The following is a 26292-nucleotide window of genomic DNA, read 5'->3' as shown; positions in this document are numbered from 1 at the left end:
AAGAGAGAGCCCAAACAATAAAACGCATAAGCAATCTTCACCTTATGGGGTGACCTGGTAAAATGTGGCTCCACCACAGCTGGAAATTGAAGTATGGACATGTTTATTCTATTTTTTCAAAATGTCTATATCATATCCTGAGCACTAAAGGAAAACATCAGCAGTGGCTGGGGTCCATCAGAGGAAAGTGGAAGGTATGAGTGGCAGACATGAAGGCAGCTCCCCCAGTTATCTATTCTCTGCTTCTGCCCTGCTAACAGAATCCCAACAATATTTGGGGCAGCATCAGCTAACAGACTACATTTCCCAGACTCTCTTGCAGTTCTGGCCAATGAGTTAACAGTGCTGCATGTGACTTTCAGGAAATCTTTGCAGGTGTGCTGTGGGTGCCATTGCCTCACCATCTCCTAAGGCTGAAGCTCCAGCAGCCACTTTAAGACCAACAGGCAACAGGCCAAGGATGGCAGAGCATTGGTGAAGAGGAGCCTGGGTCTCTGACAATGTGGGAGAAAGAAAGAAACTATTTCATCTGAATATCTGCTTTCTATATTTATGCAGCTAAACCTAATCCTAACTTTAGTGGGACATACAGTCAAACCTCTGTTCTCAAACATGTCCTATCTCTAACAATTTGGTTCTCGACCAAGTTGTTCACTGAAAACATGTCTCCCTTTTCTAATACAACTTCAGTTCTCAACCTGATAACCCTTCATGCTGATACTTCAGCATGACAAAAATGCCTCTCAGGCTATACCTCAGGAAATTGGGCTGTGAATATTTTCATGTTATTTTTTTTTTTCTTTTGCTGCTGGTGAAATAGACAATTAGCACAATTTTAAAACATAAAGAGGCCATGAGTGTGCTGATGTTGCTAAGGATATGAAAGTGCTCACAAAACAACAATCACAGGCACTAAAGAGGTAGAAAAACTGTTGTTGATTTAAATAAAGGAAAAGCAGTTTGCCAGTGGTGATAGCATTTCGGAGACAGTGATATGTGAAAAAGGGGTCTGGAACGTATTAATTCAATTGACATTGTTTTTAATGGGAAAAATGATTTGGTTTTCGAACAAATGGCTTCTCAAACAGCCTTCTGGAACGAATTACGTTCGAGAACCGAGGTTCCCCTGTATTTACTGTGCTTCATCTCTCAGCTACTGTCCTCAATCAAGACAACCTTTGTTGTCCATTCACATAACAATCCCAGTGCAAACTGACTGACCTATGCTGTCCCATTCAGGGCCATTCTATTACTGCCGTGTCTGGTCAAGTTGAATGCAGGACATTCCAGCATCTCACCATGCACAGTTCTGGGCAAAAATCCTTAGAACAAGAGATCAAATATATCTTTAATATCTTCTGAGAAAATATAACGTATTCTTACCTTTTCTCAGAATTGGAAATCACTTTAAAATTAAAGGGCTTGAGGTTTTAGTGAGGAACTAACTAGCTATAGTTTCAAGCGTCTCCAGGCACAAACTAGACAGACTGACTGACCCTGGGAAAGCCAAGGTGGGGGTTGCCTTAAGATCAGCAGGGCTGGGCTACTGGGATGCTGGAACAGAGCTTCCCACTTGGCCACAGAGGAGAGGAACAAGAAAGACGTGAACATGAGGAAGAGCCTCTCCTGGGTGGAAGGCTCCACTGCTATCCATCTCCTACCCTGACTGATGGGACAATGGAAGGGTAGGGCAGACAATGTAGCCACTATTGGCTGCCACTCCAACAGCCAGCCATCTTCATCTTTGTCCTTGCTGGTGGAGCCCAGATTCTGCTCTGGCGGCCCTCGATAATGCTGCCATGTGGTTGGAGCACATCCTGACAGTTTAAGACAGTCATGCTGGTCCAATGGGACCTTGCCAAGGGTTGATTCAGGAGTGGGCACTCTTGAAAACAAAGAGAAGCTTTCTCCTCTTCTTCTGCAGGGCACTGGTTTTGCTGGGGGCCACAGTAGCCATCGTGGGTCATGAGTGGAGCTGGTCCCTGAGGACCTCATTGCAGAACTAACCAGCCCTAAACCCACCCTAACGCTGGACTTATTATGTGATGATAAAGCCCCTTAATGCTTCCTGCCTTCTCGAGTTAGGCTTTCTGTCACTTGCAGTCAAATGCCTCTTAAAAAAATGTACCACTCTTTATGGAGCTGAAGGAGAAAAACAGGAAAAAAATAAAAGCTAACCAGGTGGTGTGATGAGCAAAAGTCTAGGGCCCAGTCCAGCCCTGCCAGCTTGCAGAGCTGGGCTTACAATTCTGCCTTTTAATGCTCTGAACTGAGTGGGTGGGTTGTTATTCTCGCACAGGAGGGGAGCAAACTCCTGAGGACAGGGACAGCATCCACCAGCCTCTGTACTCCAGCTGCCAGTATAGGAACCACACTCAGCAGGAACAGTCATCACCCTCATGGAGCACTTACCATGTACCAGGCACCTTTCCAAGTGCTGTAAAGGGTGGCCCTCCTTCAATATTCTTAACACTGCTCAGAGACAGACATTTTAACTGTGAGCAAACTGAGGTGCAGAGAGGGAAAGTCACTTGCGCACACTCACATGGCAGGCAGGAGTAGGCCAATTTGCCATCTTGTCTCTTGGTAAATCTAAGATGGGCCACAAGACAGGTTCTGTCTATGAGGACCTCTGCCTTCCTAAAAGTAGCAACCTGCTGGAGAAGACAGCATGAGACAGAGGAGTCCCGAGGGAGAAATGTCTGGTGCTGGGGTGGAATGTCTGGCTCAGGACACACAGGCTCCAGGATGTCACGGGGCAACTATGCAGCAGGAAAAGAGGAAAGGAGATGGGGCACCCTGACCTGCTCTCAGCCTCTTACTGAAGGCTGGTGACAGCCTGTGAAAGACTCTTCTGGGGGTTTCAGGGATGAGGTGTGATAGGAACATTTGGCAAAACTTGAAGCCCAACTGCTGATAGAGATAAAAATGCTGAGATAATGGGCCACAGAGAGCTAAGGCAGGCTCCACTGGAGCCCTGGAAAGAGAAGGGTAGGGTGAGAAGAGCTTGACTCCACAGAAAAAGCATTAGTTTCCTACTTGTCAATGCCAGAGAGCCTAGTACACAAAATCACAGCCATCAAGTGTCACGGTGGGGCAGCGACGCCCACAGGAACCATGCATGTCGCCTTAATTTTTTTTTTTCTCACCTGAGGATATTTTTTCCATTGATTTTTAGAGAGAGGGAGAAAGGAAGTAAGAGAGGGAGGGAGGAAGAGAAACATCCATGTGAGAGAGACACATCGATTGGTTGCCTCTCCCTATGTACCCTGTCCAGGGCTGGGGATCAAACCTGCAACCCAGGTATGTGCCCCTGACTGGGAATTGAACCTAAGACCCTTTGGAATATGGGCCAATGTCCTATCCACTGAGCAACACTGGCCAGAGCGATGTTGCCCTAATTTGGAGAATGAGCTCAGGGTTCTTTGGCAGGAAGCAGAGTCTGGAGTCAGGACCAGCCCTCTGGAATCACACAGGCCCAAGTTCCTGTCCTGATTCAGCAACTCCCAGAAGAGTGACCTTGACTAAGTGCATTCATCTCATTGAACCTCAGTTTCCCTCCTGTAAAATGAAATAATTCAACTATCCACCTGTGGAGCTGAGGTCATACACATAGATCAATGGGATTGACTAGAGAACCCAGAAATAAATCCATGCAAATATGATCAATTAATTTCCCCTTCCAATGAATTTTTGCTTTAAGGGGCAAAAGCAGTATAATGGATCCTTTGCAATAAATGGTGGAACAAACTGGACATCTGTAGGCAAATAAAAGGAACTTCAACCTAAACCTCTCACCTCTTGCAAAAATTAACTCAAAATGGACCATAGACTTAAATGTAAACTATAAAACTTCTGGAAAAATAAACATAAAAATATCTTCAGGACCCAGATATAGGCAAGTAATTCTTAGACTTTATACCAAAAGCATAACCCATAAAAGAAAAAAAAAAATCATAGTTTGGACCTCATCAAAATTAAAACTTTAGTTCTGCAAAAGACCCTGTTAAGATGAAAAGATAAACTAAAGCCTGGGAGGAAATATTTGCAAATCACCTATCTGACAAAGGACTTGTGTCTAGATTATGGAAAGAATTCTCCCACATTGAAAAAGCATCAAATCCAATTAGAAAATGGGCAAAAGACATTTCACTGAAGAGATATAATTGGCAAATAAGCAATGAAAGGGTGTTCAACATTGCTAGCCATTAGAGAAATGCAAATTAAAGCCACAGAGAGCTATCATTACGCACCTATTGGAATGGTTAAAACAAAAACCAGTGATGACACCAAACGGTGCTGAGGAGGAGGAGAAACTGGAGCAGGCCTACCCTGCCAGGCGGGTGTAAAATAGCACAGCCACTCTGGAAAATAGTCTGGCAGTTCCTTTTAAAATTAAAAATGGACATACCACACAAAAAAGCAATTGTATTTTTTTCTAAACACTTCTCTACTTGCAATACAGAGTAGTCAGTTCACCCATTCACTGAATTAATGCTGTTCTCAATTTGCTGAGCAAGGAGCACTCTCAGAAACATCTCTCCCCAGCTTTGAAGTATAACTAACAAAACTGTAATATATTTAAAGTGCACAATATGAATTGTGAAATGATTTCTACAATCAAGTTAATTAACACCTTTATCATCTCATGCAGTTACTTTTTTGGGGTGAGAATGCTTAAGATTATTCTCTCAGCATATTTCGAGTGTATAATACAGAGTTATTAACCATTTGCCCCCCATAAGCGTCTACAGACACAAGCAGCAGACCACCTTCCATGGCAGCTAACTGATTAACTACAGCCACCATACTGTCCATCTCAGAACCTATTAATCTCATAACTGGAACTCTGTACCCTTTGAGCAAAATCTCCCCATCTCCCCCACCCTCAGGCAACCACCATTTTATCCTCTTTGTTGAGTTTGACTCGTTTTAAGATTCTGCATAGAAGTGATACCACACAGCATATGTCTTTCTCTGTCTGACTTAATTCATTTAGCATAATGCCCTCCAGGCTCATTCATGCTGTTGCAAATAGCCGAATAGCCCTTTTCATGGCTGAATAATATTCCACTGTGTGTATATGACACATTTCCTTTACTCATTCATTTGTTGACTGACATTTAGGTTGATTCCTTATCTTGGCAAGCAACTGTATTCTTGGGCATTTATGCCAGAGAAATAAAAACTTGTTTTCATGCATGCTCAGGACATGAATTCTGAAGAACCTCTAGGGATTGTACCAATGCCTTGGTTTGATATTATATCCTAGTTAGCAGGATGTTAACACTGGAGAGGCTAGGTGAAGGAATTCCCTGTACATTTCTTCTCAACTTCCTGTGAATTATTATTTCCAATAAAAAGTTTAAAAATAATAATAATGGAGGACACCGAGCCTTTGAAAAACACACACAAAAAACCAAGCTCCCTGAAGTCATCAGTAGCATCACCCCTACGCACGACTCCTTTCCATGCCTCCTGTGTTCCATACCATTCTGCTTACTCCCTCCTTTCTGTGGCAAACTCTTACTAATCTTTCAAAGCCCCATTCAAGTGTCACTTCCTCCAGATAGCCAGCCTAGAACTTTGGGGCTGGACTGTACTCCCCTTGAGTCTATTTGAGCACGCATCAGAGTGCACATCGGTTCTAAGACCCTCTCTCCATCACGGTCAGCAACACTGACAACAAGAGCCCCTGAAAAGTATTTCAAATAGTTCTCCCTGCACCTGGCACACAAAAAGCTCTTGGGACCCTTTGCTGAATGAAAGTTGAATGGTAACTACTAGAAGATGAAAGAGTATGTTTTCCCCATTTTACAGCAGAGGCTTTCAATCAAACAATGGTTTAGTTCAGCGGCTCTCAAAGTGTTTCCTGGACTAGCAGCATTGGTATGGCACATTCTACTCCAGACCCACCAAGTTGGAAACTAGAGGGAGAGGCCCAGTAACTTGTATTTTAACAAGTCCTCCTCCTGGGTGATTCTGAGGCACACTAAAGATGGAGACCCACTAGCTTAGTGGACTGATCCTTGGTCTTATGGCAGGTGGTCTTTTTTTTCTTTTTTTAATATATTTTATTGATTTTTTACAGAGAGGAAGAGAGAGGAATAGAGAGTTAGAAACATCGATGAGAGAGAAACATCGATCAGCTGCCTCTTGCACACCCCCTGGGGATGTGCCCGCAACCAAGGTACATGCCCTTGACCGGAATCGAACCTGGGACCCTTGAGTCCGCAGGCCGACGCTCTATCCACTGAGCCAAACCAGTTTCGGCAAGGTGGTCTTATATAAACACAATCACTAACTCACTCCATCCTTTCATCAAACATATACCAAGAATCTTACCATGTGCCAGATCTGTGCTGTATGATAATCATACAGATGAACTGGGAAGGTCTTAGCTCTTGAAAAGCATGAATGTGCTCTCTCTCTCTCAACTGGGCTAATAGAATGGAGAATGCTCAAGGTCAGGAAATACTCAGGGAACTGAGGGGAAGAGTGGTAACCCCTAGTGCTAGGGGAGGTTCAGGAAAGACTTCCTGGAGGAGGAGCACCAGTGCTCAGGTGGGCAGGAAAGGGGTGGGGTGTGAGGGTCAAGAGTGTAAGAATTAACCAGGCAGAGGTAAGAACATGAGAACTGAAATGCAAACAGCCTACCCAAGAAACTGGAAGTGACCAGTGACGATGACATGTGGCACTGCAGAAAGCCGGAGAGACAGGTAGGGTCTTGGTGGCCACAGGGAGGCACTGAGGCTGTGTCCTGAGGGCTCTAAGACACCCAGGAGCAGGGGACATATATGGCCAGATATAGAAAGATTTCCCCTGGCTGCTGAGTGGAGGATGAACCAGAGGAAGTGGGAGGGAAGCTGGGGGCTCAGGGAGGTGTCAAGGGTTGGGCAGTGGGTACAGGAGGTGGGGGTAGGGGCAGATGTGCTCAGAAGGCTGAAGACCGCAGTAAAGGAGAGGACAAAGGGAGACATCCAGAATGAGGCCATGGCTCAGGTCTGATGACAAGAGAATGGTGGGGGTCCCTGGGACCCCAGAGGCGGAAATGCACAGGGTACCGGGGCTAAAGGTAGCTGGGTTTATCCTGGAGGCACGGGGAGTCATGGAGGAGTTGGGACAATCCCTTAGGCTACCAGACTGGGGAAGGATCCAAGGGGACAGGACTGAAGCCTGAGAGGCTATGAAAACTGGGTAATGCAGGTGGCCTGGTCTTGGGGAGTGGGGCTGGAGAGAGAAATATATGGCCATGCTGGAAAGCGAATGCTCTTGCTCAAACAAGTGCTACAGGTATCAAGAAAGTGGCAACCAATATTCTGCTGCAAGATAAGCCAACAGGAGTCCTGCTCAGGCACAGCCAACCCTCTGATGACTTGCAGGGTGCCAGAACCCCATAAAACGGCCTTGGACTTACAGGGTATGTGCATTTCCTGGGAAAGAAGGATCCCCAGGTTTCGCCAGATTCCTTAGTTTGAAAAGAGTGGAGATTCTGACCTTTCTGGGGATGGCTTGTATCTTGCGTAGGTGGCCGAGCCTGGGGTGGAGAAGCTCCCAGAAGGCTGTCGGTAGGGAGGGGCTTTGTCGACCCCTGCTGGTGATGCTGTGTAAGGGGTTTCTGGGAAGCTAACAGGCCTGGAACAGACAGGAGGGAGGAAGAAGGTAGGTGAGTGAGGAAGATACCCTTGCCCTCACAAAGGAGGGACAGACAGACCTTTCACCCAGGCCCAACTACATCCCATCTGCTTTATCTGCTATCATCCCCTGGGGGTGGAGAGGGCTGCTGAGCAAAGGGCAGCAGGAAGCTGGGGATACCCCTGAGCCTCCCCTCCCCCTCTCCCACTTTGGCCCCCCATGCCCTCAGCCATTGTGGCCCTGACAGGGGCCTGATAGGGCTGTTCTAGCCCACTCCTGGGACGACATGCTTCTCTGCAGCTTAGATCCCTCCATTTCTTAAAAAACTTCCTTTATCTCTCCCCCAACTCCCCACCCCCCACCCCAAATGTATCTTTATTGATTTCAGAGAGGAAGGGAGAGGGAGAGATAGAAACATCAATGATGAGAGAGAGTCATTGATTGGCTGCCTCTTGCAGGTTCCCTACTGGGGAATCAAGCCAGCAACCTAGGCATGTGCCCTTGACCAGAATCAAACCTGGGACCCTTCAGTCTGCAGGCTGATGCTATATCCACTGAGCCAAACCAGCTAGGGCCGTCCTTTACCTTTTAATATATAATGCTAGAGGCCCGGTGCACGAAATCCGTGCACTGGATGGGGGAGGGGAATCCCTCAGCCAAACCTGCACCCTCTCCAATCTGGGACCCCTTGGGGGATGTCTGAGTGCCTATTTAGGGATCGGGCCTAAACAGGCACTCAGACATCCCTTTTACAATCCGGGACTGCTGGCTCCCAACTGCTTGCCTGCCTGCCTGATTGCCCCTAACTGCTTCTGCCTGCCAGCCTGATAACCCCCTAACCACTCCCCTGCCAGCCTGATCGATGCCTAACTGCTCCCCTGCCAGCCTGATCATCCCCAACCGCCCTCCCCTGACAACCTGGTCACCCCGAAATGCCCTCCCCTGCATATTCCCTCTTTATTAGATAGGGTTTTTTCTTTAACATATTGGATAGCCCTAACTGGTTTGACTTAGTGGATGGAGCGTCAGCCTGCAGACTCAAGGGTCCCAGGTTCTATTCCAGTCAAGGGCATGTACCTTGGTTGGGGCACATACCTAGTGGGGAGTGTGCAGGAGGCAGCTGATTGATGTTTCTCTCTCATAGATGTTTCTAGCTCTCTATCCATTTCCCTTCCTCTCTGTAAAAAATCAATAAAATATATTTAAAAAAAGGAAAGAAACATTTAAGATTCCTCCATATCTGCCTGGCTGGTGTGACTCAGTGGTTGAGACCCCAGGCTGGGGCTGGGACGGGATTGCTCCGTGAGGCTGCGCGCCCCTCCCAGGCTGAGACCCCAGGCTGCCGCCGCTGCGAGGGGATTGCGCTGTGGGGAGTGAATTTTTGTTTTTTATAAAGGGTCTGGAGGGCCTCTGGGCAGCATTCCGCCAGGCCACTTACTCTGCCGGCTTTCAGCGGCAGCCCTCCCTGAGACTGGGGGACTCTGGCGGGGCTGAGAGGACTGGGGGTGGCCATCTTGTGGCTATGGGCGCTGCCATTTTGTCACGGAGTGACAGTTAATTTGCATATTGCTCTTTTATTAGATAGGATATTCAAAAGAATTTATCTGTAAGGTATATGTCACCACAATAAACTCTTTGAACTAGAATGGTGGCAATACCTATACACATGTGGGCTGCTCCCCTTCCCACTTCCCTGACTCCCTCAGGAAGTTATCCCATCCTATACTCTGTGTTTATCAGTCCCTTGACCTTTTAAAAAATATATAGTTTTAACCATACATAGTATGGTGAATTTCCACCTCAGAGACTGAGCTATTAGCACTAGGCCCTCACACATCAGGCTCAGATTTTAAGTTGAAGGAAAGGGAGGCAGGGACAGAGGGAGGGAGGAAGGCATGGATGAATGAAGGGAGGAGGGGGGAAGACAAAGGACAAGAAGGAAAGGAGAAGGACTTAGAAGGGACTGGAAAGAAAAGGAAGGAGAGAGAAAAGGACAGGAGGGAGGCGGGGACAGGGGTTGATGCCCTTGGGGGTCCTTACCTCTTGCTGTGCAGAGGCTGGGACTCCCGAAAGGGGACCATGGGGGTCTGCTTCGGGGGCCGGCTCAGGGACTGAGCGTGGCCGGGGGTAGCAGGAGCGGCCCACTTGGAGGCTGGTAGAGAGTTGTGGGAGGCGGGCCCACTCCACTGCCAGGGAACATTGCTGCGGTAGGGGGGCCGGCCCCCGGAGGGCAGGCTGTCCTGCTCAGGCTTGGGCTCCGAGGTATTCATGTCGTAGGTCTCTGGCCACCCCCTAGGAAGAGAAACTTTGTTAGGCTTGACTTCCTCTCCTCGCCCCTCTTCTCCTCCTCTATTCATTTTCCTTCCTCTCCCTTCTCCCTGACCCAGGCTTCAAGTCAGCCAGTTTCCTCCATGGACTGGCTCGGCCCCCCCCTTAGCAGTACTTGGGGCCAGAAAGGCAGATCCCATCCTAGCTGGTTTGGCTCAGTGGATAGAGTGTTGGACTATGGACCAAAGGGTCCCGGGTTCGATTCCCATCAAGGGCACATACTTAGGTTGCAGGATCCTCCCTGGGCCTGGACCCTGGTCGGGGGATGTGCAAGAGGCTACCAATCGATGTGTTTCTCTCACATCAATATTTCTCTCTGTCTCTTCCTAAGGAAAAAAAAAATCAATGAAAAAAGATCCTCCATGAGGATTAAAAAAAAAAAAAAGAAAAAAAAGAAAGGGAGATATCCTTAGGATCAAAGGATAGTATCTGCTTTGTTCCAAGAATTTCAATGACAGCTGGAAGAGGAGCAGGGGACCTACTTTACAGGATGGTTAAAAAAACACACCAAAAAAACGAGTCACAGACCTAGCTGTTTTGGCTTAGTAGATAGAGAGTTGGCCTGTGAACTGAAGGGCCCTGGGTTCGATTCTGGTCAAGGGCACGTACCTTGGCTGCAGGCTCCTCCCGGCCCTGGTCAGGGCTTGTATAGGAGGCAACCAATCAATGTGTGTCTCCCACATCAATATTTCTCTTTGTCTTTTCCTCTCTCTTCTACTCTCTCTAAAAGTCAATGGAAAAATATCCTTGGATGAGAATTAAAAAAAATAAAAAAAAAGCCACAAAATTCAGAACCTTGAAATAAATGCAGAACTAAGGGCCTGTGACTCCCCCAGACCAGGCTGGCACAGGAATTGCAGCATTCCTGGCTGCAGGTGGGGAGAGTCTTGGGCTGGGTTGGCATTCTCTACTGAGGCTGCAGTGCAGCAAGGAGGGCTCTGAGCCTGAGGAAGGAGCTATGCTCAAGAAAACCACCTCCCAGCGGCTGTGGGAGCTCAGTTCAGAGTACTTGTCTTGGAAGCTCTCATGCCCCCATTGAGCCAGTCCTCTGTGACTCTCCTGAGTCCTCTGGAGCCCAGGGAACTTTCAGGGCTTGATGGCTGCGAGCCCAGGACATGGCTACTAAAGAGTTATCAAAAGGTGACCCGAGGGTATGCTCTGGCACCTAGCAGACACATTGCCCCTCAGCAGCATGAACGTCAGAGCTGCCATCTGGCAGCTTGTTGTGACAGTCAGAGAGGAATGGTACTGACAGTCCAGAGAAGAATGGTACCAGGTGAGGAATGACAAGGACACAAATGTCTAACAGAGTTCGTAGATATGGTAGGCTGGGTAGAAGTAGAGGAGGGCAGCATTCTGGCCCTAGGCAGTGCACACCTGCTGTTGCCTGCCCAGCTTCCACCCCTGGCTCCTGAGAGCAGGTCTGTGGGCTCTGGGTAGGGCTTGACCCCACTGCTTGGCTCCTGGTAAGAGCATGTGATCTAGGTCTGGCCAATCAGAAACCCCTCTCCTTCTGGACATGACTGGCATATGACTGCCATGTGCTACTGCCATGTGCCCTACAGTGGGGCCAATCAGACACAGTGGGCATCAACTCCAGAACTGTTTCTAAAACTGCTGGAGGAAAATTCTATTTCACTGTGGCTGCTGAGCTGGGGAGACCAATAGCTGGGGCTGTGAGGAGGAGTGGGCCATCTTTGTCCCCATGAAGTAGGAGATGGCTTGAGAATGACAGTAATGCAGAAAAAGAGGCAGATGATAGATTCCTGATGAGGGTGTCTGAGTCCTCGAACAGAGCCTTGCCTAAATCTTGCCCTGTCTCCCAATCTTGTCAAGCGCATAAGCCAGCACTGTCCCTCTTCTGCTTTATCATGCTTGAGTTGGTTCTGTTAATCCTGATCAGCCCATCACACTTTAGAGAGACGTACACTGAAGCACAGAGAAGGTCACACAGGCAGTAAGAAATGAAACTACTCATTGTGACACTTGAGCCAGGAGGCCAGGTGTGCATTTGGAGGCTGAAGGGACCTGTGAGTTGGGTTATCAGCTCTCTGAAGGAGGCCAGTCAGACACTCTTGCATTTGGAGTACAACAAAACCCACAGGAGTCCCAACTCACACCCACCCCTGTGAACAGGAGATCCTGTTTTGTAGCCACTTTGTAAAGTGAGCAGGATGACAGTTTTTCTCTTAAATAGGGCAGGGAGTAGAACTCGTCTGTCTGGTCACACCCTCCCTGGTATGTCTCGCCAAAGCTAGAGAAGTGAGATTGCAGACTTTCACCTTTATTCAGCTGGGCCCTGCTGCAGGTGCAGGGCACCTTCACGTCCTCTCACACTCCCTGAGTTTTGTAGAGTCATCTGACAGGTGGGCTGGCTTGCTGCGTGCATACATGTAGGGATGAGCATGAATGTAGGGAGAGGAGAGGAGGAGCCAGCCTGTGGGGTTACTTTGGTTTGACTTGCCCCTGCAGAGCTCAGAGTGGGTGGCTGGGCTTTGGCTCTGCAAAGATGCAGGAGGCCCCAGAATAGGACTGGGAAAAGGGATACCTGAGGCCTGACAGGAGTTCCAAGGCTGAGGGACTAGGGTGTGCACGTGGGTGGCCAAACCCTTGGTTGCAGGGCTTAGACTTGCCCAGACTGTCCCCCACTGAGTTCAGAGCAAGCAGGACTCAGGAAGGTGGGGATGGAATAACCAGAACTTGCATATTGGGGCGTTTTCAACATCTCTCTTTAAAAAAAAAATTTTTTTATTTATTTCAGAGAGGAAGGAGAGGGAGAGAAAGATAGAAACATCAATGATGAGAGAGAATCATTGATTGGCTGCCTCCTGCATGCCCCCCACTGGGGATTGAGCCTGCAACCTGGCATATGCCCTTGACTGGAATTGAATCCAGGACCCTTCAGTCCATAGGCTGATGCTCTATCCACTGAGCAAAACCAGCTATGGTGAGTTTTCAACATCTTTTAAAGGCAGCAGAGCATATGGGGATGGGCAACCTGGATTGAGTTTGCTCTGTCACTTACTAGATGTACAACTTTGCACCAAGTGACTTGACTGTTCCACTCTGGGCCTCACTTTCTTATCTGTTAAGTGGGGATCACACCAGTCCTGGGAGTTCATGTGTATAAGCACTCCTGTCACCTCATCTCATGCCTTCCTCTTGGGTTACTCTGCTCTAGTCACACCACCCTACTTCTTCTTTTTAATGTATTGATTTTGAGAGAGAGAGAGAAAGAGAGAGAGAGAATATTGATTTGTTGTTATACCTATTTATGCATTCATTGGTTGCTCCTAGTATGTGTCCTGACTCGGGATTGAACTTGCAATCTTGGTGCATCAGAATAACGCTCTAACCAATGACCTATCCAACCAGGGTGTGTTTAATCACTTTTAACTGTTGGTAAGAGGAATTGGTTCAGGCTCTTGTGAACTTTGGGAATTTCTCTAATCCTTTCAGGTGTTCCTCCCACCCTCCACCTTTAATTTCTTAAAGCAGTCACATCATGCTCCTACTGATCTGTCAACAAGCCGAGGACCTTTGTTCTCACCTTTGTGATGGATGCTCCCTCCCTGCAAGGCCTTCTTCTGGCTCCTTCTCACTTTCTCGACCATCTTCTCCAAGATCAGGTCATGCCCTTTATTTCTTCACACTCAGTTATCTCACAGCTAGTGTCTCTAGAGTGCCTCCTACTGGCCAAATACTATTTCACATGGTTTACCAGTCTTACCTCCTCCAATGTTCCAACAACCCTTTGAGGAAAGGATCTATTATCGTCCCCATTTTACAAATGAAGAAACTGAGGTACAGGGGGTGAGGCCACTTGCAAAGGGCTATAGCTAATAAAAGGAGCTGGATTCAAAATTAGGCAATCTCACTGCAGAGCCCACCTTCCCACTACACTCGGCCGCCTCCCCTTTTTGCTGTATGAAATTGTCTTATTTGCTTAGTTGTTTATTGTCTGTCTCATGACCCATTTGTTTGCTCAATCAGGGCCAAATCCTTGACTGCCCTCTGTGCAGCTTGGAATGTAGTGATTTTCCCTCTCTGTCTCTGGTCACTTCTGGAGGTGGCTACGGTACCAACTCATCAATCCAAAAATTGAATTTATCCTGTCTTCCCTGTGTAAATTATAGCTCAGAATAACCATATAGTTACTGAAGGCAAGTTCTTTTCAGAAGAATTACAGCCAATAAGTGAAGAAAAAATGACAGCATTGAGCATATCTATAATAATAAAAGCATAATATGCTAATTAGACCAGACGTTGCTGCCGGGGTTGCGAGGGAAGCCGAGTCCCGGATGCCAGAAGGAAGCCGGTGCTGGCAGCTGGGAGAAGGCCTACTCTTGCATGAATTTCATGCATCGGGCCTCTAGTAAAAACTATAATGAAAAAATAAATCTAGGTAATGATTGCAATGGCTGCTGAAAGCTGAGGGGAAATGTGTGATGACAAGTCAGGTTGCCACACATGAACCCTCTGATGGCCCTTAGCATCACTCACAGAGGGACAGCCAGATACATGGTGCCTCCTGATGGACACACACTGGTAAGTGCTGTTACCAAAAGAAATTTAACCACAATCTGGTCAATATTGAACTCCAGTTTATGGGAAAAACACGTGCTAAAGGAACAGGGGATGCAAGCAGCTAATTTCATGAAGCGGGAAACTCCTGGAACAGTGGCCTGGTTTCTTCCCCAAATAAGTTCCCAAGAAAAAAATAAATAAAAGGGAGAACTATAGATTAAAAGAGCACGAAGAGATACATCAACCAAATGCAACAGGAGGAGCCTGATTAACAAAACAACTGTTTTTTTAAAAGTATCTCTCTGATATGACAGAAGTTAATGGACTGTGTAATTGATATTCACTTACTGTTAAAATTTGTAAGTGTTGTAGTAATTTTTTAAAGGTCCTACTGGGGTAGAGATACAATCCAAGAATTTGGATTGTTTCAAATAGTTCAATGTGGGGAAGCTAGAGATTTAAAAACAAAAAACTGGCCACATGTTGACAAATGTTGAAACAACAGGTTCAGTATACTTTTAATATGTTTGAAACGTTCCATTAAAAAAAAAAAAAGAAAAGAAATAAACCTTGCACTGGCTTCCTACTGAATAATACCAAGCTCGTCACTGTGTCCAGAAAGCCCCCCTCAGTCCCTCTCTCCCACCTCTCACCCCTGCTTACTCTGTTCCAGCCACTGTGCTATAGGAACATGCCCAATACACTTGCACTTCAGAGACTGCCCTGACCAGTCCCTGTCTGGCCTAGAAAACCAGATGGCTACCTCTGCCCACGAGCCTTCTATGACCACTCTATCTGTAGCTCTCTGCCATGCTACAGACCATGTATTTACCCCACTTTAATCCTCTCATTAGATCTCATTGCTGCCTGATCCTAGATTACCTGCCTATTTAATAACTAGAGGCCCGGTGCACCAATTCGTGCACGGGTGGGGTCACTCAGCCTGGCCAGCAATTGGGGCCGATTGGGGTCGGCCAGCAATTGGGGGGTGGGGGTGGGTCGGCCGGCTGGGGGGGAGGGGCCACAGGAGGTTTGCTGGCTGGCCAGGGGGAGGGACAGTGAGAGGTTGGCTGTGGGAATGCACTGACCACCAGGGAGCAGCTCCTACACTGAGTGACCTGGTGGTCAGTGTGCGTCACAGTGACCAGTCAACTGGTCGTTCGGTTGCTTAGGTTTTTATATATATAGACTAGAGGCCCGGTGCATGAAATTCGTGCACTGGGGGAGGGGGAGGGTCCCTCAGCCCGGCCTGCACCCTCTCCAATCTGGGACCCCCTCGGGGGATGTCTGACTGCTGGTTTAGGCCTGATCCCTGCTGTGGACATCCCTCTCGCAATCTGGGACCGCTGGCTCCTAACCACTCACCTGCCTGATCGCCCCTAACTGCCTCTGCCTGCCGGCCTGATTGCCCCCTAACTGCCTCTGCCTGCCTGACTGATTGCCCCTAACTGCTCCCCTGCCGGCCTGATTGCCCCTAGTTTCTCCACTGCCTGCCTGATTGCCCTAACCACCTCTGCCTCAGCCTCCGCCATGGTGGCTTTGTCCGGAAGGACATCTGGAAGGTCGTTTGTTCTTAGCATATTACACTTTTATTAGTATAGATTGCCTTCCCTTCCCTGTAGGACACAAATGCCAAGGGAACAGGCACTGTTCACTTCTCTATCCTGAGCACTTTGATTGGAGCTCACACATAGTAAGGTCTCAATAAACACGTGCCAAACAAATCAATGAAGTGCAGTGTACTCTGGGACAATTTACCTTTGTTTTGGTTAATCCTCACTGGAGGATATTTTTCCCATTGATATTTAGAGAGAGTGGAAGGGACGGAGGGGGAGAGAGAGCAAAAAACATCAATGCGAGAGAGATACATCAATTGGTTGCCTTCCGCATGCATCCCGATTGGGGCTGGGGATTGAACCTGCAACCCAGGCACATGCCCTTGACTGAGAATTGAACCTGAGACCCTTTGGTGAGCGGGCCGATGCTCTAACAACTGAGAACACTGGCCAGGGATAGAGCAAGTTACTTTAACCCTTTGCACTTGCTTGCTTTTTTCTCGATTCCTTTATTCTAATGCTAACTGTGTCGAGTCACACTCGACATCCGAGTGCAAAAGGTTAATGCTGCATGCGTTGTCTAGAAAACAGACTGCTGAGGGTGCCCATCTCATGGGGCTGCTGTGGAGATGAAATGGGATAATACGCATATGGTGCGCTTAAACCGTAACTGGCTTGCAGTATGTGTTTGGCTGATGTTGACTCCTACTCCATCACCATTACCACTCTTCCAGATGACAAAGGCCCTCAAGCAACAACCCTGGGGAGGCCTCCTGTTAGTACTCTGGGAGCTGTCACCCCCATGCCCCTCCCACCTTGCAGGGTGAGTTCCCTTACCTCCGGGGGGTGCCGTCGTCGAAGGGCGGGATGATGACCACCTTGACGGTGACAGAGGTGCGCAGCAGGTCGATCATCTGGTCATGGGTCAGGGTGACCACAGCCACCTTGCAGATCTCCACCAGGCGGCTGCCTTGCCGGAGGCCGGCCTGCCAGGCAAACCCATAGTCTTCTACCTCAGCCACAGTCCCGTCGTACTTCACGTGGAAGCCCAGCTGCCCGAGCCCATTCCGCCGCAGAGTCATGTCCACCGTCTCCCAGCCGTTGGTCATCACCTGCAGGCAACAGGTGGGATCTAGCTTCACAAGCTGTTTGGGGTCAGCTCTTGTGGAAGACACCTGATCAGATTCCTTCCTTTGAGGCCAAAGACCCAGCTGATCCCCATGTAACCTCCCAGGCGATGCCAGGGTGCAGGAGCACAAACACCCACCTAGTCCCAGCCCAGGATCCTGACTTCTGGAGAGAAAGCATATGGCTCATTATCTCAGAGAGAGGCAGCAGTCACTAGCCAAGCCATGTTCTCCAAACATATATAGATGTGAGGATCCAAGGAACAGAACCCTGTCCTTTAGCACATCCTCTTCTTGGGACAAAAAGATGAACCTAACAAGCTATAGCTATTAAGCAAGTTCCATCAAGATCTGTCTTCCCTTTCCTAAATCTGCATTAAGGAAAGAGAATGTGTGATGGTTCAAATTTCCTGTGAGCAGTCAACTCCTGGCTAGAAATTATCTTATTTAAAGTGCCTATAAGAGTGGTGGCTTTCACACTTTTCTGACCACATTAAGAAATTAATTTATCCCACAAGCCACACTACACATTCACATATGTACACATACATCCACACACACACAAATCTTCCTTGCAATCCAAATTGATCACATTTGTGACTGTAGTTAGCAAGAAATGAGAGTTTGGATGGAAAAAACTTACCTGAAAATGAAACCACAACTGTTAGGTTCCTGATTTGGACAGAGAATTTGGGAAGTAGGGCAACATCTAAGATGGGAACGCCACAAAAGAGTGGAAATCCTTACTCACTGGGGTGTACTCTGATATATATATATATATGAACCAACCAATAAATGCATAAATAAGTGGAACAACAAATCAGTATTTTTCTTTACATCTCTCTCTTTCAAATCAATTAAAAAATTGTTTAAAGCCTCAAAGAGAAAGTATGACTGGATTTATCCTGACCTATTACTTCTACTTTGGGAGTTGAAATTTCTTCCCTTTGAAGCAGTCATCCTTGTGTCCAAAGTATTTGGCTGTGGGTTATAGAGTCAAATCTGCACATCTGTGTTTGTGCCCATGACCACTTAGGCCACACCAGCCCTGGGAGTCCTGGGGAGGGCCCAATCTTCTGGGGGTTCCAGGCAGCTCAGATAATGCTGCAGCAGAATTGCTAATGGCCTTCAGACTCCATTCTCCCCTCCTTCCCTTTAGTAATAAGACTCCCCACCCCCGACCGCAAGTCAGAGTTCTGATGGGTACAGGACCACCTAGTTGGGGACCACATTTCTCAGCTTTCCCCACAGCTGGGTGTGGACATATGACTTGGCTTTGGCTAACAGGATATGAGTTGAAGTGATGGAACTTCTACTTGTGTTTTTAAAAATAAAATTGCTTGCTCTCCATGCTCACACATTCTCCTTCCCAGCAGACAGGGATGTGGGTATGGAGTGACCGAAGGAAAAGGAGAAACCATGAGATGGAAGGGATGTGAGCCCTGTCCTTGACAGCCTTGACCAGCCTGAGCACCAAGCACAAGAGTATTAAATGCCCACCTTATTTCAGCTACTAGCAGATCAGTCTACAACCACCCACAACAGTTACTTTGGATCGTTTTGGATAGGAGCTGGTAGGACAACTGTCTCAGTGTCCTGAAACTGCTGTGCCTGTCCCCTTTGCTTTTGTAACAAACCAAAGAAATCACTGCCCGAAGGAGAGATCCAGTCCTGAAGTTTACAAGGCTCCAGAATGGTCCAATGGCAGAGGGAACACCTTATGAAACCAAACACACAGATCAGTTTGAAGGAACCTCTGCCGTGTCATGCAGCCACACTGCCCCAAGCCCCCCTCTGAAAGATCATTTTCCTGAGGACTGAATTTTGTGTACCAGGTGCTGGGTACGCCCTTTATATGCCCAATTTCGCTAGTATTAATAATTAGCTTATTTTATTGGGTGTGGAAACTTGAGATCATGTCAGTTCCCCTAGGTCTGACTCTGGAACTCCAACTTTCAGCCACTGGGCTGTATTCCCCTGCTGCTCCCTCTGCCATTTGCTCTTTTGTTTCTTTGTCCCTCGTTCTTCACAGAGGAGGTTAGGGGCAATCAGAATGATTCTTATTTATTGTTCTAGTCACAGTATAAAAGTACTTTCCTCATGGAGGTAGCCCCAACCCTTGGGGCCAGGCTCACAAGCTGAGGTGCTTGGTGGGTAATGTATGTGAGTAGAAGGTTGGTGGAAACACGGCCAAATGGTATGCTTCTTGTATCACCTAAAGGGGGCACCCAACACCTGCTTTAGCTAATTACTGTCCTGTGCAAACGCAGGCCATTTTTAAGAGAAGCCACAGAGCTATCTCTATTATAAAAACCCTGTGGCCGTGACGCCGTCACGACCAGACGCCGTCACGACCAAACATCATGATTTCTTCATGGGAACAAGTTAAGTGTTGCTCTGTTCAATTCTCATCTTCCAACAAAGGTTAATTTAAGTGCTCCTGAGAAGGAAAGGTTAGGGCAGGAAACTATTCTTATCTCCGTCCACAACTGTCTTCAAAGTGGGCGAGGACTTGACGCTGGGTCCCGCGATTTCACGCAGTGGGCCTCTAGTCCTATATAATAAAGAGCTAATGCACATGGTCGTCACGCCCTCACACTGTCAAGCTGTAAAGGCTCAGACACTCAACACTGGGGAGAGAGGAATGGGGACCAGCCAGGCACAAATGAGCTTGCGAGAGAGGAATGGGGACCAGCCAGGCTGCGGCCTGGGAAAGGGACAAGCCGCCTGTCCCGCAGTCCCAGGTGCCAGCGGCTGTACCTGCATCTGTGGCCAGGGAGAGGGACAAGCCGCCTGCCCCGCGGTCCCGGGTGCCAGCGGCTGCGGCCCAGGCAAAGCCATCCCCTGCGGCTGCAGCCGGCCCGGGTCCTGCGGCCGGCCAGAGGGAAGGAAGCCTGGGTCTCGGGTGCCTGTGACCGACCAGAGGAGGGAATTCTGGGTCCTGGGTGCGGGGTGAGGCAGAGGTGGTTAGGGGCAATCAGGCCAGCAGGGGAGCAGTTAGGGGCGATCAGGCAGGCAGAGGTGGTTAGGGGCGATCAGGCAGGCAGGCAGAGGAGTTAGGGGAGATCAGGTAGGCAGGCGAGCGGTTAGGAGCCAGTGGTCCCGGATTGCGAGAGGCAGTCGGACATCCCCAGAGGGTCCTGAATTGGAGAGGGTGCAGGCCAGGCTGAGGGACTACCCTCCCGCCCCTGTGCACAATTTTGTGCACTGGGCCTCTAGTATTTATATAAAATCCTTTGAATGTTAAGGTTTGGTACCTAATTGAATATGTCTGCGGGCAGGGTGAGTGTGGACTCCTCACCCCGAAGGATTTAAGAAGAGAGACTCGCTCTCATGAGTTGTTTCAGATGGGCCTGCCCTTCACAGAAGATGGCTTATGCCATCACTTCCTGGCCACCTGGTTTCTCAGTGGGCTCTGGGGCACTGAGATGGTGAGGAGGGCTGCGGAAAGGTGCTCTAGAAGCACCACACCCATAGTAGGCACGAGGTGGGCATGGGATGGAGTGGCACAAAGAGGATGTGGGTAAAATGTGCAATCTTCTCTCAGGATTTGGGGAGGAAGAACTCAGGCACTTAACTCACTCTGGGTCCTGGGCAAGCCACTTAACCTCCCTGGGCCTCAGTTTCCTCATCTGTGAAGTGGGGATGACAATGGTATCTCCCTCACTGGGCCCCTTTGAGGAAGAAATGCAAAGTTGTGCAAGGTGTTGATCAGGGTCTGACACAGTTAGTCCTCCATAAATGTTCACTTTTGCTTTTACTACAGGGTGGTATACATACATGCTTTCAGTACAAGTTCACTGAATATTTACTGCATACCTGGTGCTGGACTCGGTGCCGAGGACAGTGGTGAACAACATATATAAAAAACCCACTTCAAATGGCGGAAAGTTATAGGGAAAATTAAAGCAGGGGCAGTGGGTGGAGAGGGTTTACAATTTTAGATAACGAGGCCTCACTGGCAAAGTGATATATGAAAAAAGGCCTGTAGGAGAGGAGGAAGTGAGCCATGTGCAGATCAGGAAAATTGTTCCAGTGAGAGGGCACAGGCAGTGCAAAGGCCCTGAGGTTGGATGCCTGCCTAGCACACTGGGGAAACAGCAAAAATCTGTGTGCCTGGAGCAGAGACAGTGATGGGGAGCTGAGGTCAGAGAGGTTGACCTCATGTAGGACCTCACGGGCCACCATAAGGACTTTGGCTTTACCTAGAGTGAGCTGAGGGTTTTAAGCACAGCAGTGACATGATCAGACACCTCTGACTTCCATGCTGAGAACAGATCATAGGGCAGCAAGGGCGGAGGCAAGGGAGACTGTAAGGAGGCTATTGGACAGTCCAGGAAAGGCCAGGGTGGAGGCTGTAGAAAGCTAGAAGTAGCTGGAGTCTGACTACTGGACGTGGAGCTGACAGATTGGATGTGGGTGTGATAGAAAGAGGGGAGTGAGGCTGATGCCAAGGCTTCTGACCTCAACAAATGAAGTGCCAACTTGTCCTTTACTAAGACAAAAAACTCCGGGAGGCAGGGGGAGGAAAACTAGGAGTTTGCTCTTAGACATGTTTTTGGGGGCTTATAGACACTCAAGTGGACATGCTGAGTAAACAGTAGGCTACCAGTCTCGAGTTTGGGCACAAATCGATTTTGGAGTCAGAAAAACCTGGATTCAGATCCTGCTCTGCCATCTACTGGCTGTATAACCTTAGGTGAATATCTTTATTTCTTTGAGTCTCAATTTCCTTATCTGTCAAGTGGGTATAAGAACAGCACTTATACTCCATGGGGGCGGTTGAAGGATTGTGAAATCATGCATGTAAAATGATTACACAGAAGCAGGGTTCAATAAACCCATTCAACTAACCAACTAATCAGTACTGATTGAACAGCTACTATGTGCCAGCCCTTATCTATGGAAATGAAATAAGCAAGTGAGCAAAGCAGAAGCTCTGTTCATGGACTTCATATCCCAATGGAAAAATCTAAATACTAAACCTGTGCATGGATTTTAAAGTGAGGGAAGCTGAGAGCAGGGCTTTACCAATCCAACTTGAACTGAATCAGAGAGTGCCAAGGCCTAGAAAGGCAAAGACAGCCAGCAGACAGTGGCATCCGGAGGCCACAGTCCACCAACTCAAGCAAGCTTATCTGGGCAATATAACTCATCCAATGCTTAAAGCAATCACCCAAAATAGGATGATTATCATTCCCATTTTCAGATGGAGAAACTGAGTCACATAGCAGTTAAGCAAATTGGCTCAAGGTCACATAGCTGGTAAGTGAACCACAGAACCGCTGCAGCCCTTGCTGTCTCGACCTTACCTTCAGTCTCTGGACAATGTCCCTTACGTCCTCCATAGAGCCCTCTGTGGTCCGCAGGAAGATGTGGTCCCCTCGCCCATAGAAGATTTTTAGCGTTGAGGAGTCTGGGGTCCAGCCAATGACATCCCCACAGTAGCAGTTGAATACCACCTCCTTGGTGCGTAGGTCCAGTAGTACCACAAACTCATTGGAAATCCCCAAAATGCAGTCAATTTCCACCCCCTGGCCATAGTCCTGAGCCGCCACCCTCCAGGCAATGGCTCCTGAGCTGTGCTGCTCAGCGCCTGCCCGAGCTTTGGTCTTCTCCTTCTTCTTGGAGGTCAGGGAGATGAGGTTGAATTTGCCAGTGGAATCGATGGGTGTGTTGGAGATACAGTTTTCAGCCAGATCCTTGAGGTACTCTTGGCGGGTCCTGGTGGCCATAGTGTGGAACTTGTCGGACTTGTGTGCAGCATTCTCTGCATTAATCACCTTGGCCAACAAGAAGTCTCTGAAGACATCAGATTTGCGGAATGTGGTTCCACTGGGGATGGGGGGACCAAAAGGAGGAGCATCTTTGGATCGGGTCACAGCCATACTGAAGAGGGAGAAATCATTTAGATGGTAGAAAGAAAGGCATTTGAGATCCCCTTTAGAAAGAAAATACACGATTAGAGAGCTCACCTTTTTAAGAATGGAAGTCTACCTCTAATTAGTTAGTTGCTGGCTAACTAGACTGGAAACTTTAGAGAGTCTTAGGGGACATACATGCATTTTTTACTTCTTATACAGTAGATGTTATAATACTGTTGATATTTAAAGAATAATTCTCCTGCACCATTTAACTTCAATTGTTCTCATTTTACATATTATGTAAAATATATATATTTTGTGGGCAGGTCTACCCCTATCCCACTGATCATGAGCCTGGTCACATGACTTGATTTAGCCAATGGCTGTCAAGCAAAGGCATGCAATGTGTGGCGGGGTGGGGCCTGGGCTCGCCTCCTGTGTTCCTGCCATGAGATGAGCACGCTCTAGATGGCCTACTGGTCCCAGAGGGATAAGGGCCACTTGGAGTAGACATAGACCTGACCTGTGCTCTGGAACCAAGGCCAGCTAGATCTCAGCTCACCTGCAAATGTGTGAATCACTGAGTTTAAGGGGGGAGGGTGAGTTAAGCAGCATTACTGTAGAATGCCTGAGTGATATAAATCATCTCATCAAGGTCATTTTGAAAATTCACTGTTACTAGGAAGTTAGAATGGGACCCTGCCTACTTCAGTTTTGACCAAGATGCCACCATGATAAAAATCAGATAGCAACTGAGTGAGAATGGAAAAAAGGAAATGATATAAAACCTGTTCCCAAAAATTCCTCACCCACTATGCAAACTATAGAGAGAGGGAGGGAACATTTAGGGAAAGCTGGGTGGTGAGCCCCATTATCCCTGCCCACCCCCAGCTAGGGGCCTTCTAGGTGACCCTTATAATAGGAGGAGCCCAGAGAGCATGCAGCCAGCTTCAATCAGTTTCAGTGACACCTCCTGGTCTCGTTTTTCTCCTTGTGCTCCAACCCTGGACAGGTGAGACATGGCAGTCAGCAGGACTGGGGAAGCAAGTGCAAGGTGGAGAAACAGAGGAGAGGTAAGCCTCCCTACCACTTGGTCCACGGAGGCTTCCAGGCAGAAGCAGCTCTGAGCTTCGATGGGGGAAAGGATTTGGAGATTTGACAAGTATCTTTGGACATTCTAATGACTAAACTGAGTTGAGACCCAGAGGCTAAAAGACAGATAATTTCTAACATCAAGTGAATAGGCTGTGGCATCTGCCAAAGTGATCACCCAGGACTGGGGAGGATGACTCTTGTTGAAAGACATTTCAAGGGGCTACAGAGTCACCGCGAGTTATGCTGTTTACATATGATGGTTAAAAAAATAGTACGAGTTGCTGTAAATGAGTGAGCAATAAGTTCGGTAAGATTTCCTTAGAGTACAGTACTGGGCCTCTACAACAACTTCAACTCGAGAGTATGGTGTTAGAAAAGACTTCCTACCAGGCTGGCATGGCTCAGTGGTTGAGCGTCAGTCTATGAACCAGAAGGCCACAGTTTGATTCCTGGTCAGGGCACATGCCCGGGTTACAGGCTCGATCCCCAGTTTGGGGCGTGCAGGAAGCAGCAGATCAATGATTCTCTCTCATCATTGATGTTTCTGCCTCTCTCTCCCTTCTTCTCTGAAATCAATTAAAAAAAGATCTATCCTCCTATCTAATAAAGACGAAATATACAAATTGACTGTAACTTTGCGACAAAGATGGCGGTGCCCACAGCCAATAAGGAGGGAATAGGCAAATTGATGTGACAAGGTGAGAGGCGGAAAGCAGCTCTGGCTGGAGCGAAGGCGGAAAGGCGCCTCTGGGCCAGAGCAAAGGCGGTGCTGGCAGGCCTATTCTTGCACGAATCTTTGTGCATGGGGCCTCTAGTATATAAATAAAAGCCTAAGCAACCATTGCAACCGAACAAGCTGCATGGTGCGGATCGGGCCTAAACTGGCAGTCGGACATCCCCCGAGAGATCCCAGATTGGAGGGGGTGCAGGTTGAGCTGAGGGGAACCCCGCGTGCATGAATTTCGTGCACCGGGCCTCTAATATATATAAAAGAAGAGATCTACTGTTTCTCTACCTACTGTAGAACCATTTTTTAAATAATGAGATTTTAAAAAAATATTTTTTAATCCTCACCTGAGGATATTTTTCCATTGATTTTTAGAGTGGAAAGGAGAAAGACAGAAAGAAATATCGATGTGAGAGAAACATATTGATTGGTTGCCTCCTGCACGAGCTTTGACCAGGACTAGGGCCAAGGAGCCTGCAACCAAGGTACATGCCCTTGACTGGAATCGAACTCTGGATCCTTTCGGTCCTCAGGCCGATGCTCTATCTACTGAGCCAAACCAGCTAGGGCTAAATAATGAGATTCTTGATTAAAACATATTCCTTAAACCCCAAACACCATGTAAGCTTATTGGTTTTGACTCCCAACACAAGATAGCCAGTACAATATTCATTTGACAACCATTTCTGGGATGCCTATTCCTTAGGTATTGGGATATAGTGGGCCCTACCCTCCTGAGCCTTTAATCTAGGAGAAGAAACATACTCACAAATCTATATATATAAAAGTCTAATATGCAAAGTGTCCCCTTGGGAGTTCAACCGGAAAACCAGGAGTTCGATCGCTTGCTATGACATGTGCTGACCACTGGGAGCGGTGCAGAATGAAGAAAGGCCCCAGCCAGCAGCTGGCTGCCAGGGAAGGGAGGCCCTGGCCGGCAGCCAGAAGGCCCCAATCGGCCCTAATTGCTGGCTAGGCCTAGAGACCCTACTGGTGCACTAATTTAATGTATAGGGCCTCTAATTAACTTATAAAGACAAAACAGGGAATGGATATGACAGAACAATAGAAGGAACTGATTTGGACAGGGAGTCCGAGAGGGCCTCTCTGAGGAAGTGACAATGAAGCTGGGATCTAAGGCTGAGCAGGAGCCAGAGGAAGAGGTAAAGGGAGAATGTAGCATGTGCCTGACCAGGAAAGAGCCAGAGCTCAGAGAGCAAAGAGCAGGAGGCTAGTAAGGTCACCTAGGGCCAGGTGCGTTAGCACTTTTCATCCTGATCATGAGAATTAGCAAGCATTTAACCATCTGGGCCGGTTATCCACCATCTATGCTCCCAGATCTAGTCCCTGCCATTCTCTACCTGCTCAGCATCCTGGAAGGTGGGTTTCTACAAATTGTCACTTTCACCTGTGTTCCTGTGCCCTCTGTCTTC

The 26292-nt window shown here is 48.0% G+C and overlaps 1 protein-coding gene across 1 annotated transcript in view; it reads right to left on the bottom strand.

Annotated features, from left to right (window-relative positions):
• Positions 1 to 26292, bottom strand: part of SIPA1L3 (signal induced proliferation associated 1 like 3) — a 249937-nt gene that overhangs the window by 45634 nt on the left and 178011 nt on the right. Inside the window, exons 9-12 of the mRNA XM_054710125.1 lie at positions 22486 to 23062; positions 16884 to 17158; positions 9676 to 9927; positions 7498 to 7635 (exon numbers count right to left, since the gene is read on the bottom strand). Of these exons, the coding sequence (XP_054566100.1) occupies positions 7498 to 7635; positions 9676 to 9927; positions 16884 to 17158; positions 22486 to 23062 (1242 nt within the window). The remainder of the gene's footprint in view (positions 1 to 7497; positions 7636 to 9675; positions 9928 to 16883; positions 17159 to 22485; positions 23063 to 26292) is intronic.

Source organism: Eptesicus fuscus, chromosome 21 (genome assembly GCF_027574615.1).
Source record: "Eptesicus fuscus isolate TK198812 chromosome 21, DD_ASM_mEF_20220401, whole genome shotgun sequence".
Lineage (NCBI taxonomy): Eukaryota > Metazoa > Chordata > Mammalia > Chiroptera > Vespertilionidae > Eptesicus > Eptesicus fuscus.
This window is presented reverse-complemented; position numbering and strand designations above follow the sequence as displayed.